This window comes from Archocentrus centrarchus, chromosome 16 (assembly GCF_007364275.1).
Source record: "Archocentrus centrarchus isolate MPI-CPG fArcCen1 chromosome 16, fArcCen1, whole genome shotgun sequence".
Lineage (NCBI taxonomy): Eukaryota > Metazoa > Chordata > Actinopteri > Cichliformes > Cichlidae > Archocentrus > Archocentrus centrarchus.
Genome location: NC_044361.1, coordinates 18784741 through 18805446, shown reverse-complemented (window position 1 = coordinate 18805446; position 20706 = coordinate 18784741). Strand labels below are relative to the sequence as shown.

The 20706-nt window shown below is 41.6% G+C and overlaps 3 protein-coding genes across 9 annotated transcripts; 2 read left to right on the top strand and 1 right to left on the bottom strand.

The window, feature by feature from the left end:
* The first annotated feature begins 322 nt into the window (after positions 1–322).
* Positions 323–6947, top strand: fez2a (fasciculation and elongation protein zeta 2a). 6 transcript variants are annotated; one of them, XM_030750615.1, is made up of 10 exons: positions 455–798; positions 2072–2180; positions 2370–2486; positions 2643–2775; positions 2861–3126; positions 3321–3401; positions 3926–4001; positions 4082–4147; positions 5196–5221; positions 5930–6947. In XM_030750615.1, exons 1-9 carry the CDS (start codon positions 455–457, stop codon positions 5204–5206), a joined length of 1203 nt encoding a protein of 400 aa, XP_030606475.1. In that variant the 3' UTR covers positions 5207–5221; positions 5930–6947. The 6 variants fall into 6 exon arrangements, 5 of the variants coding, with proteins under 5 accessions (XP_030606477.1, XP_030606473.1, XP_030606475.1 ...); XR_004021212.1 differs by having other exon boundaries at positions 4082–5221; XM_030750614.1 differs by lacking the exon at positions 5196–5221.
* Positions 6948–8416: 1469 nt separating this feature from the next.
* Positions 8417–9915, top strand: clec3ba (C-type lectin domain family 3, member Ba). The gene is made up of 3 exons (XM_030748931.1): positions 8417–8666; positions 8770–8868; positions 9070–9915. The coding sequence occupies exons 1-3, from the start codon at positions 8570–8572 to the stop codon at positions 9468–9470; spliced, it is 597 nt and encodes a 198-aa protein (XP_030604791.1). The 5' UTR covers positions 8417–8569; the 3' UTR covers positions 9471–9915.
* A 980-nt stretch (positions 9916–10895) lies between these two features.
* Positions 10896–18800, bottom strand: cdcp1a (CUB domain containing protein 1a). Of its 2 annotated transcripts, none has more exons than XM_030748929.1 (9): positions 18530–18800; positions 17858–18067; positions 17405–17761; positions 16949–17314; positions 15420–15608; positions 14043–14414; positions 13602–13958; positions 12252–12333; positions 10896–12040 (listed from the first exon to the last, which is right to left on the bottom strand). In XM_030748929.1, exons 1-9 carry the CDS (start codon positions 18597–18599, stop codon positions 11671–11673), a joined length of 2373 nt encoding a protein of 790 aa, XP_030604789.1. In that variant the 5' UTR covers positions 18600–18800; the 3' UTR covers positions 10896–11670. The 2 variants fall into 2 exon arrangements, with proteins under 2 accessions (XP_030604789.1, XP_030604790.1); XM_030748930.1 differs by having other exon boundaries at positions 14043–14387.
* Between the last annotated feature and the right edge of the window lie 1906 nt (positions 18801–20706).

The following is a 20706-nucleotide window of genomic DNA, read 5'->3' as shown; positions in this document are numbered from 1 at the left end:
GGGGGTTTTTTTGTTTGTTTTTTTTAGGTTTGTCACATCTTCTTTTGTCCCCATTTGTCCAGTTTCCTCATTTATGAATTCAGTCCTCATATTTAGGTCATGGACTGAAAAAAAAATCAAAGGCCTTCAGGAAGCGAGAGGGAAAGACCACTTTAAAAATCACAATAAAGTTTTATATCCTTACATATTGTAGGGCCAACAGTGATAAATTAGCAGGATGCGTTTTATTGCTTTTAATAATCATTTTGATGTTCAGACTCCACGTTACCATGAGCTGTTTACTGGGAGTCTGTATTCCGTGTATCGCCACTAGTCGGCCCGGTGCAGACTGCACTGCCCGGTGCAGCCTCGCTGTGGGAAGTGAGCGGGCAGACGGAGACGATGCGGAGGCCTGCCAGTCCCACAACAGAAACACATCTATCATCCACCCGGGGCGATTAGGCTGGTCCGGGCTATGGCTGCACCTATAGCACATTTCGACGATGACTGGCCGAACCTGGGTGATCTGAGCATGGTTTCAGAGGAAGGGTTGCTGCCGCAGAAAGGCCGCGCCGTCGTCTCCGCCGCCGCCGGGCACGAAGCAGCGCCGCAGTCGCTCCTGTTTGGCGGTGATGATGATGATGATCTGCACGACAGCAGCTTCTCCCCGGGGGAAAACGTGGGATTCCGGTCCATGGAGGATCTGGTGAATGATTTTGATGAGAAGTTATCCACGTGCTTCCAAAATTTTGACGCCAAGACGGAGAGCATCGCTCCCGTGGCTGTGATCGCCGAGGACACGCTGCTGGAGAAAGACGAGTGAGTATCTGTGCCACTGCCAGGCCTGTCCACAGCAGGCTGCATGTTTCCTAGTCAAGTGTGGATGTGGAGGCTCCGATGCAGCTTAAAACACTAAAAGGCGTGTTGGGAACATTTAAAATAGCAAGTGATTATAATGAATACTTTTACATTAAAACTCAGGACACAAATGTAAACCTTCATACAGATTAATTTCATCAGCCCTCTTTTAAACGTAGTATTTCTAAAATCAACACCTTTGTGACTTTTTAATACATTTAATTTTTTGTGGGAGCTGTCTGTGTTTGTTGCAACAACAACAAAAAAAAAACCTGCTATATTTACAGCCGGTTAAACATAATAATAATGTCATATTACAGTAGGCTGCTCTAAAAGCAATTTGAAGAAGTCACCATGGGAATTTTACTTAGCGCTTAACCAAACTTAGTAGTTGGGGATTGCTTTAAACCTCCAACATTCAGTCCAAAAACATGAACAGCCAGTTTCCCAGACATGGATTAAGCCCATTTATGAGCTAAAAGAAAAAAAAAAATCAATGAAAAACGTTTTTAGTCTCACGCTTGGTTTAATCCTTGTCTGGAAAACTAAGACTTAAAGTGTTAAGTTGAAGAGAAATGGGAGTCAGAGGTGAAACAGCCCCCAGTAAATCCTGAAAAGGAAACATGAAACGTGACTTAAGTGCTCCATCAGGAGGCATCATGCTGCAGCTCTGGGTATAAGTGGCACTTTTAAACGTCATCATCGTCATGATATGATGTGTAGGGGATTATCCCTTTAACCTTGGCATCAGACCTGCTTAATCTGATTGTTATGTTTTTAGATGTGGCATTAAAAAAGCATTTCTGTGGTGCATGCGGTCAGTACCAATGTCTTTATATAGGCTTGATTTTTGCCAGATTTGCGTTGCTAAACGGGAATTTCAGGAAGCCAGTGGTAATTTTGAGTGGTGCAGATAGAAGAACTGTTTTTATTGATGGTAAAAATCAGAAAAATTGGAGAATAGTCTTTAAAAATGCAAAGAAAATATGAGGCAGAGGCTAAAATGTACCTCAGGAAGATATCCTTTTAGTCTCAATAACCCTTTCTCTTTTTGCAGTTCAGATGTTTGTTTTGTTGATTTTAACCTAGTTTGTAACACAGATGCTATTATATTTTTAGTCATCAGATACAGGCTTAGACACCAACAACATATTCAGGCAACTGAAGATAAAAGCTCCAGAACGGCCCCGTTACAGAGCATATTATTTGTAATGTAAGTCTCATGTCCCCTCAGAATCTGGAACACTTTAACCGCTAACTATGGACATGTGATGCCGGTGGACTGGAAACAGTCTTGCACACGCTCCCTTCACATTCCCACAATCAACCTGGAGGAGAAACCCGTGAGTGATTCCCCTTCTTTCGGCTCATCCCATTCCCTCTCTGTCCCATTTTCCCTTCATCTCACCACCCGACTCCCTCCCTCCGCTGTCAAATCCCTCCTCCCGGTCATCTCGTAAATCTAAAATATTCATTGTGCTGGGGTTTAGTGCTTTGATTAAATTCCCTCCTCCTGCTCTGTTCCTGGCTAGAGAAAGGCAGATGTCGCGGCGGAGCTGTCGGACGACGAGGAGCTCAGGGATCAGCTGGACATGCACTCCATCATTGTTTCCTGCCTCGCAGAGGAGCCCCTTTTCACAGCAGAGCAGGTACGTTACACAGCATAGTTCACCCTAACTTCAGCCACACTGGGTCAAGTCTGTACAGGCAGGGCTTAACATGGCTGAACTCCATCTGTGTTTTCCACAGATATTTAATAGCTTGTGCTCATTTGGGTTATTTTAAGAGCTGGCTCTCTGATGCAGGTTATTGAGGAGATAGAGGAAATGATGCAGGACTCTCCTGAAATGGAGGCAGAGCACAATCCGTCACAGTCGGACCTGTCGATGCTCTCTCTGGACGTCCAGCAGCACAACAGCTGCCCCGACTACGAGGAGAGTGAGTTCCCCTGCTGCATGTTATGATAGGTTATTTTGCTGTATATTTCATCAGTAATTTAGGGGCGTGTGCTTTGGTGGTCCAGGGATGAGGGCCCTGAGTGTTGCGGAGCTGAACGAGCGTCTCGAGGAGACCGAAATGAACATCAGGAGGTTTTCAGAGGAGCTGGTTCAGCAGCTGGCTCTCAGGGATGAGCTGGACTTTGAGAAAGAGGTGAAGAACAGTTTCATCTCAGCCCTCATCGACGTGCAGAACCGGCAGAAGGAGTACCGCGAGGCGCTTAAGAAGAAGAAGAAGCTTAAAGGCGGAGCTGGAACATCGCAGGGCCTCACAGAGAAAACACTTGCATCAGTAAGTACTGTATCATTACAGCCATGTTTTAAGGCATCATTACCCTGTCCTCAAATGTTGGCAGAGTGAAAGAGTGCTCTTTCTCTTCCGGTGTCTGCTGCATTTCTCGCTGCTTTTGCTGCATTTTCCTTAAATCTTCTGCTCTCTCTGGTTATCTGTCTTGTGTTTCTTTGCTTTTCTTCCTTCCTTGTCAGCGCTTCAGCATGGAGGGGATCTCCTCTGTTATCCAAAACAGCTTCCGGCAAACTTTTGGGAGCGGGTGCAGTGAGAGACAGGTTACTTTCCTTTTTTCAATTTCTCTCACAGCTGTTCACCTTTATCATTTGTTTTCTCTGCCCTAGAATGATAATGCCCAACCTAGTTACACCCCTGCAAAGTACCTTTGGGTCACCACAGTGGGTAGCTCTGCAAATTCTTTCTTTCTATTTTAAAAGGCTGGATGCCCTTCCTGATGCAGCCCCCAAAGGGATTTGTGTCTTCAGTGTTAAGCAGTGTTATTTTATAAATTTATTTACACTTATAAATACTGTTGCCTGCAAGCTGTGATCATCATTAAAACGTTCCTGAGTTTTATTTTTTTCATATCGTCAGAAGTTATCACAAATTTCCTTAATATAATTTTGAGGCTATATTGCCCACCTCTAGTTCAGCGGATTAATATTGTCAGCAGTTTCTGCTCCACAGTCGCAGCTTTCTTTGTTTTTAAAACTAGTAATAAGATCAGACACTTCAGTTCAGACTTAATGTGTTGTTTTCTCCAGTATCTGTGCATTAGTCATGTCCTCTCATGGTTTTACAGTATCTGACCACAGTCATCCCTTACGAGAAGAAAGGACATCCTCCCCCGATTGAAGACCTCCAGATCTTGACCAAGAGTAAGTTGCTTCATCTGCGCTGCGCTGTGCGATTTGTTGCAGCTGAGTCATTACCGCTGATTGATTCATTCAATTCCCAGTTCTGCAAGCTATGAGAGACGATAGCGACAAGGTGCCCAGCCTCCTAACAGACTACATTCTGAAAGGTGAGCTTTTTGGTGCTTTATATTTTAAGGGAAATAACATTGTAGTGAGATTCAGAACAATCCTGCGCTAGCAGCACGTCTGCATCTGTCATCCTCGTTCCACATAAACCAAGCGATCAATAACAGTCAATTGTTACTGTGCTGATGATGTAACCACTGTGCCATAAATCACTGATGCATGAATGCAGTTGATTTCAATTTATTACAATATCCTTGGAAAGCTAATATGGCTTTTTAATTATAAGCTATATTGAGTTTAAACTAAAAGCAATTATAGACTGTGAGGGTTTTTCCTGCTTCCAAATGGGCCTTCGGGGGGGTGACTGTCGTCTGGTTTACTGTGTTAGTGTATCTTCTTGTTATGTGTCACCTTTTGATAATCCTGTTGTGGAGTTATTTTGAGTAGTGCGTAACTTCCAGGTAATTTAGTGGAAAAACAAAAAATTTCCACATCTTATACTGTAAATACGCTGAGCTTTTGGGGGTCATGTTATGTTGTGGCTTTTGTGTAGAAAGCACAAAACAAAACCAAAAACAAATAGATAATAAGAACAATTTATTCCTTTAATTCTGTGGGGTTCAAGTTTGGATTTGCAATAAATTTAAAAAAAGTTATTATAATTGTGTCCTTTCATGTAAATTATCTACAAATTACTCACTACTTAAAATTACTTATGGTATAATTATTTATTTTTCCCCATAAAAATAAAAATTCTTACCCCTTTATTCTGCTGTATCTGCCGTAAGAATTTGTAGGTAAATATAATTCCATCGTAATTTTAAATAAATTGCATTGAAACTCCATTTATTTCTAGGGGAATTACACCTTTGGTCGCGTGCAATATTATAAAGTGCTGCTTGAATTTTAAATGCTGTGCATGTGATGTTAACCAACCAGTACAGAGCTTAAATATCTCTCAATATTTGCACTCTGTCTTTTTGAGTGCGTCTCCCACATTTCACTTTCTGTTTCATTCCTCTGTTTTATTTTTTCTTCCTGTATTTCTTTTGTGCTACTCTTCCTAATATATCGCTGCCCCACACTCAGCTCTGGTGTGAGCCCTGGATGGAGAGGTTTGTGACACATTCGATTATGAATGTTGTGGTGGTGTCACTCATAATCAGAGAGCGCCTCCTCTTGACCACCGAACTGTAGTGCAGTCTGACCCCAACGCTTTTCCTCTCACTTCACCTCTCCTGCACTGTTGTTAGTGTCTAGACCTCCAGACTATGACTCACAGCCACTCACTTAGAGCTGTGTTTACCCAGCACTTAATATCTGAGACACTCTTATGTGATTAATAGTATTAAGCACAGTTAAGACTGCATTTGCATCACCCAACTTGCACCACAAACACGTTTATTTGCTCACATAGATCCTTTTGTTTTTCCTCGTCTTTATCTCCTGCATTATAATTTGTACCTCACACTGAGGCTTTAACACTGATCCGTCATTGTCTCAAGAGCTTGAAAAAAAAAAAGGCATCTGGACTTCTTTAAGTTTTTGAAGATGTTTTCACCGCTCATCCGAGAGGTTTCTCCAGTTCTAAAACTGTACGACCACCTCCCGCTAGGGTTTAAATATCTGGGACTCTCCACCTTCTGGTTTTAGAACTGAAGAAGCCTCTTGGATCAGAGGTGAAAACATCATCAAAGTTGCCCTTTTCTGTTTTTTTTTTTTTTTTCAAGCTATTGAGATTACCATGACCTGGATGACTGAGAACCTACAATGACACCGCTCCATCATAGCTTTGTTAATATTGATCTCTGCTGTTATTCCAGTGGTTTGCCCGACATAGACGAGAGGGACACCCTGCAAAGGTTCTGCATAGTTAAGCGTGATGAAAAGAAACAAGAAGAAGAGGACTCATTGTATTTTTGCAGACATGAAGCACACTTAATTTATTCCTGGATGTTTTTACCTTTGTGTGTCACATTTTTTTTACCCCCCGATTTTCATTAAGCTGTATTTATTTTGTTCAAGCGTTATGATTTCAAACCTTGTGTATTGTTGTGAATTTTGACTTTCAGTGCGTGTTTTCAGTTGTCTTGCGGTGTGAAAGTGTATCCTAAATTGATGAATCGTATAAGAAATGTAGACAAATATGTGCACTGAGCTTTGCTTATCGATTAGAGCAAAGATGCACTGCAGTTGGCTTTGTGTGTGTCTGAGGTGCTGAGCTGTACACTGAGCAGAGAAAACAATTCACAAAGCACAGATACAGATGTTGCAGTAATAGAGAATAAACTGATGAGCTTACACAGAAGAGGAACTTTAAAAAGAGCCGAGCGATACACAAGATTTTTCTGTTCATTACAATAGCAGCTGAAACAGATGAGAGAGCTGCGAGTGAACAGGATACAAAATGTACAAAATGATGAAGAGTACACTGATGATCTGAAAGCTGTGTGTATAAATACCACACAAAACAATGATATAATTCAGTTTTCCATGCAGCTGCAGACACAAGTGTACCATCTGCTTTCATCTTGGTACACTGCAAGCATCTCTGTTATTATTTCATGAAAGATAATGTACTGTATTGATGGCTAAGGTGTTGTAGTCTGGACTGGTATTTACTTATTAACTAACTAACTATGCATTTGAGTGAAAACTGAATTGTGACCCATGCACTGTCTGTACTTTTGCCTCTGTGCACGGGGCGGCGTACACCACCAATGGGCATTCTTATTCTGTATGTATTACTTTATACAAGCTGCCTTTGCCTTTGGCTGAACTTTTGTACATTATAAATAACTTATTTTCATTGAATGTCATATTACTAAACCACTTACAGAACCTGCTTTTGTGTTTATTTATTTTGTAAATATTATATTGATTAAAATATTGATAACATTGATACAATCACATCCCGTGTCTTCTCCTAATTTCAAACTATACTCACTGTAATGAGAATAGGCACTAGCACTTCCACCTCAAACAACATCACCAAGAGACACATGATCATTGATTTTCAGACATGTTTAATGTAGGACAAAATCTAAATAAAATGTTCCAAAAATGCTGTAATTAAATTAGGTTAAACATCCCTACTCCATTTATCCAGCATCTTCCTGTGCTTATGGAGTCTGTTTCCTCCTGATCCTCACACACAGGAGCAAATACCAGTTTGATGTGCCATCCTGGAGAAGCTGGACCTGTACAGCCTGAATGGGCCATTTTGTGCTACAAGAATTAACAACAAAATTAGAGAAAAATCAGGAGGGATAAGGAGAGAGGAATGGTCTATGGCCACTGCCTGCAAAACCACTCCCTTTTTAGGGGTTAACTTGCTACCTCTCCAGCATGCCTGTCGTCACTTTAATTTGCAACAGAGCAGGTGAAATTGATTTGTAGTGCAAACATTTCATACCAACTGTCAGCACGGTGGTGGAGGGGTGATTATCTGGGCTTGCTTTGAAGCCACAGGACCCAGGCATCCTGCAGTCACTGAGTCAACCGTAATTATGCGTTGTTCATCTGAGGTTGTATTTCAATTATTTTAGAACCTGGTAACGGTCAGATTATTATTTTTTATTATTTATTAAATGCATGATATGTAAATCCTCAGGACTGAAAGAGAATGGGCCTTCTTTTTCAGAAGACTCTGCACACTTTCATAATTAGAATGATTATTTGAGTGTTTGTGAGCAGAGTTTAGAGCTGCATCACTCCCTGTGAAATGTGGGATTACTGAATAGTTGGAGCCTTGGCCAGTCTTCCCGTTCATTGCTGGCTGATGGTCAGTAAAACTCTCTGGAGTTCCAGAAACACACAAAACATAACTAATATTAATTTCACAATATTATCCCCTTCATTACATAAGTCTGCCACGTGTCAGCTGCACACCCAGCAGCTCATTTAGGAGATCCAGATGTAGGAGAAACCCCAAAACATCCAACCTCTGGCCTGTTCGAGCTCTCAGAAGAAAACAACAGATTAGATCTATGGGTCAATAAGCAGGCAGCGAAGATAAAACACTTGGATGAATGTTGAATAGCTGTTGCTGTTAAACAAAAACCGGTGCAGATAATTCAAAAAATATCTTCATCAAAAGCCAGATCATTTAAATCCTATTCATGTAATAATAACTTCACAGTCAAACAAAAGCCCGTCTGTAATTTATTTCTAACTTACAAACATATGGAAAAACAATCATGCTGGTCTGAACAGTTAAATACCAAAGCCTGCTCCCCATCCATCTCGCCTCAGCCTTTCAAAAGGGACACAAACCTCCCGTGAAACATCTGTAAAACATTTGTTCTCTCTCAGACAAGATTTCCTCATTCAGCTCTGCGCCTCTGCTCCGAGCGTGTAAAACACAGCAGTCTGGCTGGTGCTCAGAAGTTCGAGGAGCTTTTTGGCCGTGCTACACCAAAACAGGTTCTCTGTGCTGGATTTGAGGTATTTTTTCAGGTATTATGGGTGCTAGAGGGCTTTGGATGGTGCTCTGCCTTCTATTGCTGGCACACTGCTCACTCCAGCAGAACTCCTCGAAGAAAAGAAATGGCAAGAAAGGTAGGACGTCATATTCACCTGCTGAAAAGGAAAACAATGACTTCTTGAGAACAGCATTGTTAAGAGTTTACCTGTGATGTTTGGTATTTGTCATTCTGTGCAGACTCTGCCATCAATGCTACAATTGAGGCTCTGCAGAAGAGAGTTGATGACATTGCTCAGGAGCTGAATGTGCTGAAAGAGCAGCAAGCTTTACAAACAGGTACAGACTGTTTCATAAACACCATGTGATTCGATTTTTGTAAAGAATGCGTTGCTCTGAAGTGTCCCACAATTGCACAATCCACTGAAGTATTTCAGTTTGCAGGCTGCATGTCATATTTTAGTTGAACAGTTTTCCAGGGATGGACAGCTGAAATAGATACAGCCATTTGAGTCGCTTCCTCATAATTCCCTCCCTCAGTTTGTCTGAAAGGCACAAAGATCCATGGCAAGTGTTTCCTGGCCAATCCAGTGAAGAAATCGTTCCATGCTGCCAGTGATGACTGCATCGCCAAAGGAGGCACCCTGAGCACTCCTCTAACAGGGGACGAAAATGACCAGCTCTACAGCTACGTACGCCAGAGCATCGGCCCCGATGAGCACATCTGGCTGGGAATTAATGATATGATTACCGATGGGCAATGGGTTGACCAATCAGGCTCCAATGTGCGTTTCAAAAACTGGGAGACAGAAATCACCCATCAGCCAGATGGGGGGCGCAGCCAGAACTGCGCAATCCTCTCCACCACAGCCAATGGGAGGTGGTTCGATGAGAACTGCAGGGCTGAGAAGGCGTCTGTGTGTGAGTTCAACATCGTCTGAGAGGCGATTGCTGTTGCTCAGTTTTTCAAAAAAATCACTCAGTGCAGATAAACACTCTGTAAGCATGAAGTGCAGCCTTATGCAACACACTGAAAAATAATGCGCTGCATCTTCAATGAGCCTACATTTTCTCAACCAAGCCTTCCAGATGTCAGCCCAGGGCAGAGATTTCACTCAGTGGTCTTTGTGGAAGCTACACCCACTTGAACACACACTCCAGTATTTTTTAGATATTCATCAACACTGGGTGGATTTTCTTCATTTTTTCTTATTATTCACTAATTAATGCATTAAAAAATTAATTTTTTAACTGAAGCATATCTTTACTGTAGTAACTTTTTAAAAAATTTCTGAATCTTAACTCATGCTGCTTATGTGTCATTACATAACATGAATAAACATGTTTGTTTACCATTTTATTCTTCTTGATGATGCAAAAAAAAAACCCCAGCAGATATAATGGGAAACAATTACTCCTCATACAGAGAAATGCTTATGTAAGAAATCATAAAAAACAAATGACTGTTACAACTGAAGGTAATAAATAATTTTTTGGGTTTAATATTGCTGTCTTTTTTCCTGATCACAGCACAGGCCCATACATTCATTTCCTTTCATTAAAAAAAAAAAGACTCACAGTTAACAGTGTGGCCAAATGAATGTGGCTGATGTTTGTTTAGAGCTTTCCAGAAGCAAAGAACTTATGGGAAACCTTGAGGAAATGTTCTTATTTAGGTGTGTCAGGTGTGACTGCGCAAAATAAGAAGTCACTAAATTAGCTCTTGGCACTTGGTTAATTTTGCAATTAACTGATTCATGTTATTGTGCAATTGATTCAGTTTTCAACAATTGGATCAGGGCAAAATGGAGAAGCAGGAGTCTGCATGTCCATTTTACCCTGGTAGGAAAATCCCTGCTTGATGAGTGATGAGTGTAGTCACATAGCATCTCCACCCACCCAGTCACTTCATCTTCCAAAGTCTATGCTGGCATTCGCAATACTTTAGTCACCCAAATGAAGGCTACAGATCAACAAGCTTAGACTTTGAAGAGTCCTCTTCTTAGATGTTTCTTAGCTCACCGTCAGCCAGTAAGACTGTAAAACATTTATGACCGCACTCAGCAGCTTTAAATACGTCAGTAAAATTCAGAGAATGAGCAAAGGGACATTGTATTTGCTCAGGGGCGAATACGGGAGATTTAAAAACATTTGGACTTTGTCTCCCTCTACTATTCATTTTCTGAAATGCAGGGAAAAAGGGTTTTCCAGACAGAAGTCCTTCTGAAGCACTTTTCCTCAAAGATGAGACATACTGTATGTAATCATAAAAACCCATGTGATTATTTTCCCTTTCATGTTCAGGCTTCTACTACAATAATCACAACACAGTTTAAAAAAAAAAAAAAAAAAAAGCAATATGTAAGAGCTCTCTAATAAATAAATGCTGACATACTGCAAGTAAATGTGTACATTGTTGCTGCATCTCATTACAATGAGATGCAGCAACAAATGGTGAAATATGGTCTCTGATTACAGATCTGCACTGCCTGATTCCAAATGTCCCTGTAACACATGTCTGGAAACAGCTTTAAGATCCATAACCATTTCTGAAAAGAATCCTGACCTCTCTGTAAGACACATTTATGGTTTAATGATACTACAGCTAGAAAATAGCTCATAAAAAAGCAGTAATAAACAATAGAAAGATATGCTGTTATAAAATACTGCTGTTGCAGTCGAGGCCATTGTGCTCTGATGACGCTATAAAAATGCAGCACACTGCAACAGTGATAGCAGCACATGTATTTTCATAACTGAAGGCACAAAGTTGAAAAACCTACCAAGTAAAATGGCACACAGTAGCTTCCGTACTAACTAATGCATTTACAAAATATCCCAAATGGAACATTTTCATTGCCTGAAAGAAAACAGAAGATCTCTTTATAGCGGCTAAAGATAGAGGGAATGATGAAGTGATGCTTTCAAAATTTAATCTAAGATAAAACGCTTTAACAGCTGCAGACAGGTTTGGATACGGCTGTTTTTTGTGCCCCACTTTAGTGCAAAAGCTGCACTCAACAGAAAAAATGATGTCTTGTGAGGCTGAAAAGCAAGCAATCACACAGATGCCAGGGAATGAATATCACAAAGTTCAAGTGGGTCAAGTGTAAAATCAAAAAGCTGAATCCAATCTCCTGCTCAGTTCCCTCCCTCTGGCTCCAGCCGAGGCCCCAGATTCGGGGGCTGTTCATCCTCACTTTGGTCCTCAGGCTGGTAAATTGTATTGTTCACCAGGGTTTGGATTTGGTTCGGAGGCCTGACGGGAAGCGGAGGAGCCTTCTGAGAGTCTGTGTGTCCTGGAAAAGGTTGGCATGTTTCTCCATAGATGCCAACTTCTGCACCTTTTGTCAGCAGGTGCGTGTAGACGAGTGTGTCGTCAATGGAGGTGTAAACATTGGACTCATCGTCTTCATGTATTTTTGGGGATCTGTTGTTTCTTGGCGGGATGTTGATACCATTTGGATTATAGACAGAGACGTCATGATTGAGCTGATTATTCTTCTTCTTCCTGTTTGGCAGAAAAGACAATTGGGGTCATTTTATTACGGCTGTTTCTTACAACCATGAATGGGTCATCCACGCTGACAGTTTCCAATGAAAGGGAAAAACCTCTACCAGGTTAAGAAAAGCATGATTTTGAGCAATGTGAAAATACCTAGGCTACTTGCAAAGAAAAATAATAAAACTTAAAGAATAAAGGACCAAACAAAAATACTCACCAAATCACCACACAGGACACAACCAAGACTACTATGACCAGCAGGGAAGCGACCACACTCAGGATGCTGGTAAGGAGAAGATCTAAAGAGGAGAAAGTAGCAGAAAATGTTAACTATGGTATTTGTTATCACATTTTTTTTACTGTGCAGTGGTTATAAATAATACCAGTTTTTTTTTAACTAATCAACAGTGAATTCAAAATCTGAAGTTGAAAGATTAAAAAAAACGAAAAAAATCCTGTTAATGGAGATTTTGCAGTTAAAAAAAAACTGATACACAGAAAACTGATGAAGAATTGATAAAGCAGAATAAATAATTGCACTAAGTTTGAAAAAAAAATAAAATGTTTCAGTATGCACAACCTGCATGCTCCCAACTATGAAGCAATACTACAGCTTCACACTCCTGCAGGTACAGCTGCAGTGGTGCTTTAAACAAAATGATAAAGTCATTAAGCTGATGTACTCCAATCACAGTGCTACATTACTTTTGGTCATAATCCAAAGTTGAAAATTTTGGACCTAGTGATGGTATTTTACATAACTATATCTGGTGAGCAGAGTCCCAACGAATTAAATTCCTTATCCAGCCACCCATCATCTGACCCAACTATGGGGCAAGTCTGAAACACCATCCTGCTCTCTTTGCTCTGGGAAGGGCACACTCAGGCTCATCTTGAGCAGCTGCCCAAAGACATTAAGTCGCTACTGGTGGTACCAGAGATGCCCATAACTAGGTGTTAAAGGCAGTGGCTGGGAACATTGCCTCATTAATAAACAAGCAGCATCACTGCCCTCATTTTACATCAGTTACATTATTAGTCTATCAGAAGCCTCAAAACAACCTGCCCTGATTGAACTAACTGTGCCCTGGGAGGATTACATGGAGGAGGCTTCTGAAAGGAAGCTGGCCAAGTACCAAGGACTTATTTCTGAAGGACTGCTGGAAACAGGGTTGGCGAGCACAGTGGCTTCTCTGGGCGATCGGTCCACAGAGTCCTAACCCTGCTGGATTTGGGGGACCACTCAGAAGAACAGCAATCAGGATTGCAACAGAAGCAGCATAGAGCGCTTCCAGGTGGTTCTGGATTAAGAGGGGAAATCCAAGGCTCAACATCGAGACATGATCAAACCCAGTTGAGTTTCTTAGGCAAGGACGTATCCAAAATTCCCAAGGAACCTAGGAAACGTCGCTGATGACACATGCCAGTGCATCTGTAGGATAAATCTTTCATCCGCATATGTACTGACCTAAATGATCAGCATCCATGGCAACACTAACAAGCATGCTGAAAATAGAAGTTTACCACAGTCACATTTAAAAGCTGGAGGAAAAAAGCTTCCTCTTACTCTTGCTCTTCTGCAGGGTGATCTTGGTAATTACACTGAAGTTTCCTCTTTCAGGCAGACAGTTGGACATGTTGAGGTAGAAGTTCTCAGAGACAGTGAGCTCACTCTCTGCCTTCTCATCCTCCCTGCGGCTATAGTCTTCCTCGAGGCTGCCCACTCTCTGCACCCTGATGTTGGTGTGGCGGTTGCTGCACTTCGGTTGGGTGAGGTTGGTAAATGTCAGATGTGCATCCATCATTGGAGGAACTGAGACAATCCAGGAGACGGTGGAGTAGGACTTCATTCCCGCTGGCCAACGTGGAGTAGCCACAAGCGCTGGGGTGTCTCTTTTTGGAGAAACGGTGAATATGTATCTTTCTGAAGGTTATTACAAGAAGAAAAAAAAAAATTAATCATCACTAGAAAAATGTCCTTAATTTATTTAGACAAAGGTATTTTTACCTGCAATCTCCTTTTCAAAACTGGCATTCAACACATGCTTGTAATACATTCTTAGTGCATTAGCATCCATGCTGGACCGCCATGTGATAGATACACTTGTGTGGATGTGGACTGTCTGTATGGCTCCATCAGGGCAGAAGCTTCCAATAGTAGTTCCCTTCTCTTCTGCCACTTCAATACGGACACTGTCATTGCATAGTTGTCCAGGTAGGGACTGTTTGAGGGGCCCAGTAGGAGAGGTCAGCTTTACGGTGCCGTGCTGATTAGGACGGAGAGTCCACATCACGCGGCTCAGAGGGGTGGGGAGGCAGGATGGCAGCAGAGGCACCAACAGTTGGACTGGAGCTGTTGGGCATTTAAGAAGACTACAATCTGTGAATGAAGAGATGGTTACATATTAAACTAACAAAGTACATACAATGAGAAGCAATTTTTCATTTATAGCAGTGGGTAGTACAGACATTTTTAATTTATGGTCTGCAATTAACTATAATTAACCTGCAAGCAGATGTGAGTACTGAAATACCATTTTTATTTAAGGTAATTTCAATTAAGGCATTTCAGGTGTGAGTACTAATGTATTTGCCAACAGCTTTTTTTTTTTTTTTATGGATTCAAATGTATATAATGATTGCTGAGAAATTAAAAAAAAAATATTTCAAATAAACAGATATTTTCCTGATATTTTTATTTTTGTGGTACAACTTGCCACATTTGCGCAATCCAGCATTAAAGTTGAATGAAAATAGCATTTTCTTCATTTCTGTGAGTAAGAATTTCATGCTAAAACGTATTCTACGTTTTATTTTGCATTACAACTATACACCATTTAGAAATTGTTACTAGTTGTCTTTTCCAATGTGAATAGTTTTAATACAGAATGGCTTTATTTTATTTATTTTTTTTTCCATATTTTAACTTGCCAATTCGCAGACATTTTTTGGTTATCTGTCCCAAATTATAAATCCTGATTCACTATTTAGATTTCACTATTTCACTATTTATAGAAAGATCAGTGAAAATTTCAGGCTTTTATTTTTAATAGTTTTCGGGATTTTCATATTCAGAATTCCAAATTGAGAAGAAGAAGAAAAAAAATGCTGGAAGTTTAGGGACCATTAAAAAAAAAAAAAATTGAAAGTATGTAATATCAAAAGTTAAAAACATCACAGAAATCATATATTATCATAAATTTTTTTAGGCAAACACTAAATGGTCAAGCAGAAGTCCCACGATGATTTGACATGGTCAGTGGCCGTAAACAGGTGGAATGACCCATTATGAATTACTGATGCTACAGTGTATCCATGGAGTTCTAAACTCTGAGTAGCTTCCCTGAGCAGACGCCCCCAGCTAAGCACACAAATCTCGATTTACCTATGACTTGGGTGGCTGTGATTTGCAAGTCGTCAGGTAAGCAGCCCTCAAAAGACAGATTAGCGCTTGATGTGACTGTGATGTCCTCTTTCTCCAACGAGTTCATTTTCATCACGCAGTCAGGGGTCGGTCTCAGCTTAGAAATGTGCAGAGATAGCCCCTCCATTCTGCTGACATCCACTTTACACACTAGGAAAAAAAAAAAGGGGGAAAAAAGCTCAAATTATCCTGTTTTTCTTTGACTCTCAAACACAAGCGCGCACAAATGCAAATGTGTGGGTGTGTCATTTGAGGGGTGGAGAAAAAGAAGTGATTCCTCACTAGCTGGATGTTTTACTGGAAATGTATCAGTGATGTCACAAATGACTAAGAGATTAGGCAATCAAAGAGCTCCCCTGGGCTCAGAAAAAGGCCACACTCTCCATGTCACTCCTGTTCAAACACACTGAAAAGAGGGAACATTGTCACACCCCTGACTAAAAGCTTAACCTTTGCTGAAGCTGTTAAGAAAGAGGATTGAAAAAAAAAAAAAAAAAAAAGACTATTTATGTAGGTGCCTGCTCCAACATGCAGAGCAGGGAGCACCCATCTCCCCAAGAGCAAAGCATAGAAAACCTTTGGAGTTCTTAAGTTTCCTATATGGTACCTACACATTATTACTCAGTTTGGGGAATGAAGTTACAGTTAGTAACCACATACTTAACATTTAATTCATTAGGTAACATAAAGTAGACTGTTTAACCTTAGAGCCAGAAGAAGCACCAGCACCCCCACACCTTATAGTGTGGGAATAACTGCAGACCATTTTGCAGTCGGGTCACAGAAGCTGTGACACCAATGGACTGACTGCACCCCCCCCCCTTTTTTTTTTTTTTAGAAATAGAGCTAAAGACAAAGTGCTGGGGCTACTGAGCCCCATGACCGCCACCACGTTTCCTGTACTTGTTGCTCACTTGTTGCTCAGTTGATGAGTACTGTCAGGCAGTACTCATCAACTACACACCTGTAGTCTTGTGACTTGCACAGTTGTGGTGCTATTACACAAATAGAATCTGTCCACAGACATGCAGACAGCATGTCATGACACGTAATAACGCTTCCCCAAGACCTGAAGATATCCTCGATATTTATTTGGAGACTTGTTATGGCCATGCGAGTAATTCAAGTCTAATACTCAATGTCCTTTCAGTTCTGTTTTGGTCTCCGACAACTGCTGAGAAAAATCTCTCACTCGCTACTAAATCTCCACCATACCAGCTGGTTATTAACTGCCTCTCTGGGTGCTGGGATTGTAGAGACTTTTACCTGAGAAGAGCATCCTACTGAGTACGGACTCAACAGCCCTGCAAAAAAGTAGTGACCTGTCCAGGATGTACCCTGAAGTCGATAAGCTTAAGAAAACATAGCACGTGGAATCTCTTCTGACAGTTCTCTGTGGTCGTGTTTCCCTGGGAATAACTGGGAATTATTCTTACGCTGCAGCACAGCCAAACCCAAACTGCATAATAAAGTACTTATAATGTACAGACCTGTTGAATCTGGCCTGTAAGCAGACACCTCGAGGTTGAAGGAGAGCCCAGGAGTACCAGCAAGTTTGCCCATTTTGCAGTTTCTCAGTGTGAGCAGAAAGTCTCCCTGGTTCTGGGGCGGCTGGGTGTCCATCAGTCTCAGAACTGATGCCTCTCTGCCGTTACGGCGGTACTCCACTGCTGCTTCCTTCTTTACACAATCTGTCTGCGTGAGGTTTAGAAACTGAACAGCAGCCCTGTGTTTGTCTGGGACCTGAAAGTGCCACTCCATGAGGTTGTCATCAGGAAAACTCTCTGGGTAGTTGGGTGAGAGCAGCTCTGAGGATGAGGTCCCTTTTGGTAATGTCAGAGAAATTTGGGCAAAGGCTACAAGAAAAACAACAACAAATGAATGAAACTGTAACTTTGAAAGAAACACACACAAAAACGAGGAGTAGTGAATGTAACTAAACTCACACTTGATTTCGTCCCCCACAGTCACATTAAACTTGTCATTTTGCAGCTTCTGCCCTGCTGGGACATCCACAGAAAAGCTGCCCTGTTTCAGTATCTGAACACTGCTGATGGTGCCGATTCTGCAGTATTTCCCCACAGTCACATTGCCGGCGAAAGCCTGGAGGGTGTAGGTGTGTCTGTCTGGACATTTCCCAGATGGACTGATCTGTTTAAGACCCGTCTTGGTGAAATCTATTTTGAAAGCTTTCGGTTCCGAGGCCTTTAGTTTCCAGGTAAACGTGCGGTTAAAACGCAGCAGATTAACTGAGCTGGAGTCAGCCTGGACGATGTGGCCACTGCACGACTTCGTGGTGCATTCTGAAACAAGAAAATGAATCCGCCTTTATCATTTTAGACCATCCAGGACATTCACTTTCACTGATAAAAATAAGCAGATATCACAGAGACTCTTACCTATATGTCGCACAAATGATATACTGAATACATCTTCAGGCCGGGAGCATTCAAACTCCACTGACACAGTGTGTCCTTTTAATGAATTCAGAGATGTATTGCATTTTCTTGCCTGTCCTGATCCCGTACACACTTTGCAACCTTTGACCTGATTACCTCGGATGTTTATGGTCGTGCCATCTTCGGGAGTAAAAGTCAACCTCTGGGCCCCTGGAAGCAGCACAGAGACAGTTAAACTTAGAAAGGGGATAAACATGTTAAGTCCTGTATCATATTTGGAAATATTGCAATTAAATTACCACCGGGGTGAGATTAAAGTCACAAATATGACTAAATGCAGGGAAAGAAAAGTCAACAGCTTGTCTCCATTGCTCCTATGACTAAGCAGGTCTATACTGAGCAAACAGAGCCATACTCAGCACCTAATGTGCTGCTCAAATCGGCTCTTGGGTTGGCCACAACCTGGTTTACACTGAAATGTTTGTTTCATACACAAACACGGGGACAAAGCAGCCTGTATCACACGACACTCACGCTCTGCGAGGCTTTTTAAAGGGATTTTGTTGCTTCAGCTGTGACAATCATTGTCAATATTTAACGGGCAGATCCACTACCTCACCAACATTTCACACCGACTCTGTCCTGCTGGTTAATATTTACGCTTCGGCTTACCTGATACGGTGGAGACGATGGATATGAGAAGTAAAATCAGCAGAGGGACTGTGGCCGCTGATAAGGACATGCTGCTCTACCGGGAAGCTCTGAAGCTTTAATCCTGACAGAAAAAAGTAGAATAAATATCAGCGGAGTCATTTCATCGCTTCTTGTGTGGAGCCGGGACCGCCTTACGCCACATTTTCCTCTGGGTTATGCGAAGCTCTGCGAGTAGCTGTTGACACACCAAGTCAACCACTTCTTAATGTTAAAGTGAGTCAGCGGGGAGGGAGCGCTGACGCCAGGTAAAGTTTTAAAGGCGTGGCCAGGGCGGCCATTTTGGCAGGTAGGCTGCAGAGAGGTGATACGTTGCGACATCCCGGACCTGAAAATCGTGATATTCCTGAGAACTGTCATGCAGAATTAACTACCAGAACGATTACCTCACATTATTAAACCGCCTCATTCATATCATCATAGTATGGGTGGCATGATTCAAGATTGTGTTTTTTTTGTTTTGTTTTGTTTTTGTAGAGCCTGATTTAATGTGATTAGTAGCACCTGTGTTTGTCTTCTGTTTCAAGTGACAATATACGGTTGAGTGTAAAACTGTAACCCAGAGGATATATTGAGATGTCTTCATCCATCCATTCTCTTCCCCTTATCCAATTCAGGGTCGGGGTGGTTGGGGCGAGCTGGAGCCTGCCCAGTGGCAGGACGCCCTGCACTGGTTGCCGGTCTGCTGCAGGGCTAATACGGAGACAGACAACCATTCACACCTATGGGCAATTTAGAATCACCAATTCACCTAACCGCACTAACTGCATGTCTTTGGACTGTGGGAGGAGAGCCGGAGAGAACCCACGCAGACACGGGAAAACATGCAAACTCCACACAGAAAAGCCCCGGCCAGATGGTGGATGAGAACCCAGGACCTTCTTGATGTGCTGCCCCCTATTGAGATATCTGATAAATAAAAAAAAAAAAAAAAGGATGACTATAAATATGATTGCTCTCAGCTGGAAAGCTTTCCACTGTTTTTTTATTTATTTATTTTTTTTTAATTACATCACGAAGACGTTTTTCCTCTAAATGACAAACATCCTTCTTGCTTCGCTCTGGGACAAAATGATCAGTTTCAGTTGTCGGCATGACAAACACTGGTCAGTCCGACCAGCAGGACCCAAATAGCTGATTCTTCCAGCTGATAAAAAAAGAGGCCTTTCCTGCCTGAACTTGCTCAGATAGCAGAAGGGGTTACAGTATATCAATACATACTGCATGCATGTGCTGCTGGTGCTTAAGTGTTACAATTAGGGCAATTTGCAGGCCATGTGGTAATACCTAATTTCGTTTCCAGCGTGTGTGAGACAACAAATAATTGCGCAAATCCTCATTTCAGCAACGAGTGGGATGACCAGATGTCCCGCCTTATGTGGGACTGTTCTGCGTTTTTTATTTCTTGACCCGTGTCCCACATCTTGAGACAATGGAGTGGCTCGAAAACAGTTGGAAATATATTTGGTCTTTGCATCGTAAATGGCAATCTGTTAATCGTTTAAACCGTGTATTATATTTTCATTTTTAAAGTTAGGAAAATTTCTCACTACTTCCCGGCGTTGTCAGCGTGTCCCACTTTGTCCCCTACAAACAGTGTTTGCCCCACAGTTAGTTTGCTGGGATGTGCTCACCCTATAAAGGAGTGGCAAAGAAATGCCCTCACCCTCAATCATTTATGTAATTATTTGTTACAAATAGTATAACACAATCAAATGAGGTTGATTAAACTAGTATTTAAAGCAGGCTATAGTTGCTTAGGATACCATGGACCCGCAACAGGATTAAACATTTGCCCATAATTTAGGTGTGCATCAATAATTTAACACTTTGAAAAGATCAATTTTCTGAAATTAGAGCATATTTTCCACACCAGGAATCAGAAGTAAATAGGACAAACTGTTTCGGAAGCTAAATTAAATCACATGCTTTCCTGCCTTTTACAATTTAGGTAAAAGTGAGCACAAACAGAGATGAATCCAGATCCAGAGGCATGCAGAGGAAGGTGGACCTCATCAAATAAAACCATGGCCCATTTATATTTAAGATGTGTGCGCGACTTTTACCATAAAACAGAGTGTGAAGTAAACGGGTTGGCTGCAGAGAACGGGTCAGAGAGAATCTGATATGGCCTATAA

Excerpts from the sequence above, each read along its gene's own strand:
- clec3ba (XM_030748931.1), top strand. The coding sequence starts at position 8,570 with ATGGGTGCTAGAGGGCTTTGGATGGTGCTCTGCCTTCTATTGCTGGCA. Across the intron at positions 8,667-8,769 it reads GAAAAGAAATGGCAAGAAAG|ACTCTGCCATCAATGCTACA; the intron begins GTAGGACGTCAT and ends CATTCTGTGCAG. Across the intron at positions 8,869-9,069 it reads GCAGCAAGCTTTACAAACAG|TTTGTCTGAAAGGCACAAAG; the intron begins GTACAGACTGTT and ends TCCCTCCCTCAG.
- fez2a (XM_030750613.1), top strand. The coding sequence starts at position 455 with ATGGCTGCACCTATAGCACATTTCGACGATGACTGGCCGAACCTGGGT. Across the intron at positions 2,181-2,369 it reads TCAACCTGGAGGAGAAACCC|AGAAAGGCAGATGTCGCGGC; the intron begins GTGAGTGATTCC and ends GTTCCTGGCTAG. Across the intron at positions 3,127-3,320 it reads CAGAGAAAACACTTGCATCA|CGCTTCAGCATGGAGGGGAT; the intron begins GTAAGTACTGTA and ends CTTCCTTGTCAG.
- cdcp1a (XM_030748929.1), bottom strand. The coding sequence starts at position 18,599 with ATGTCCTTATCAGCGGCCACAGTCCCTCTGCTGATTTTACTTCTCATA. Across the intron at positions 17,315-17,404 it reads TGTGGGGGACGAAATCAAGT|CCTTTGCCCAAATTTCTCTG; the intron begins GTGAGTTTAGTT and ends TTTTTCTTGTAG. Across the intron at positions 12,334-13,601 it reads CACCCTGCAGAAGAGCAAGA|ATCTTCTCCTTACCAGCATC; the intron begins GTAAGAGGAAGC and ends TCTCCTCTTTAG.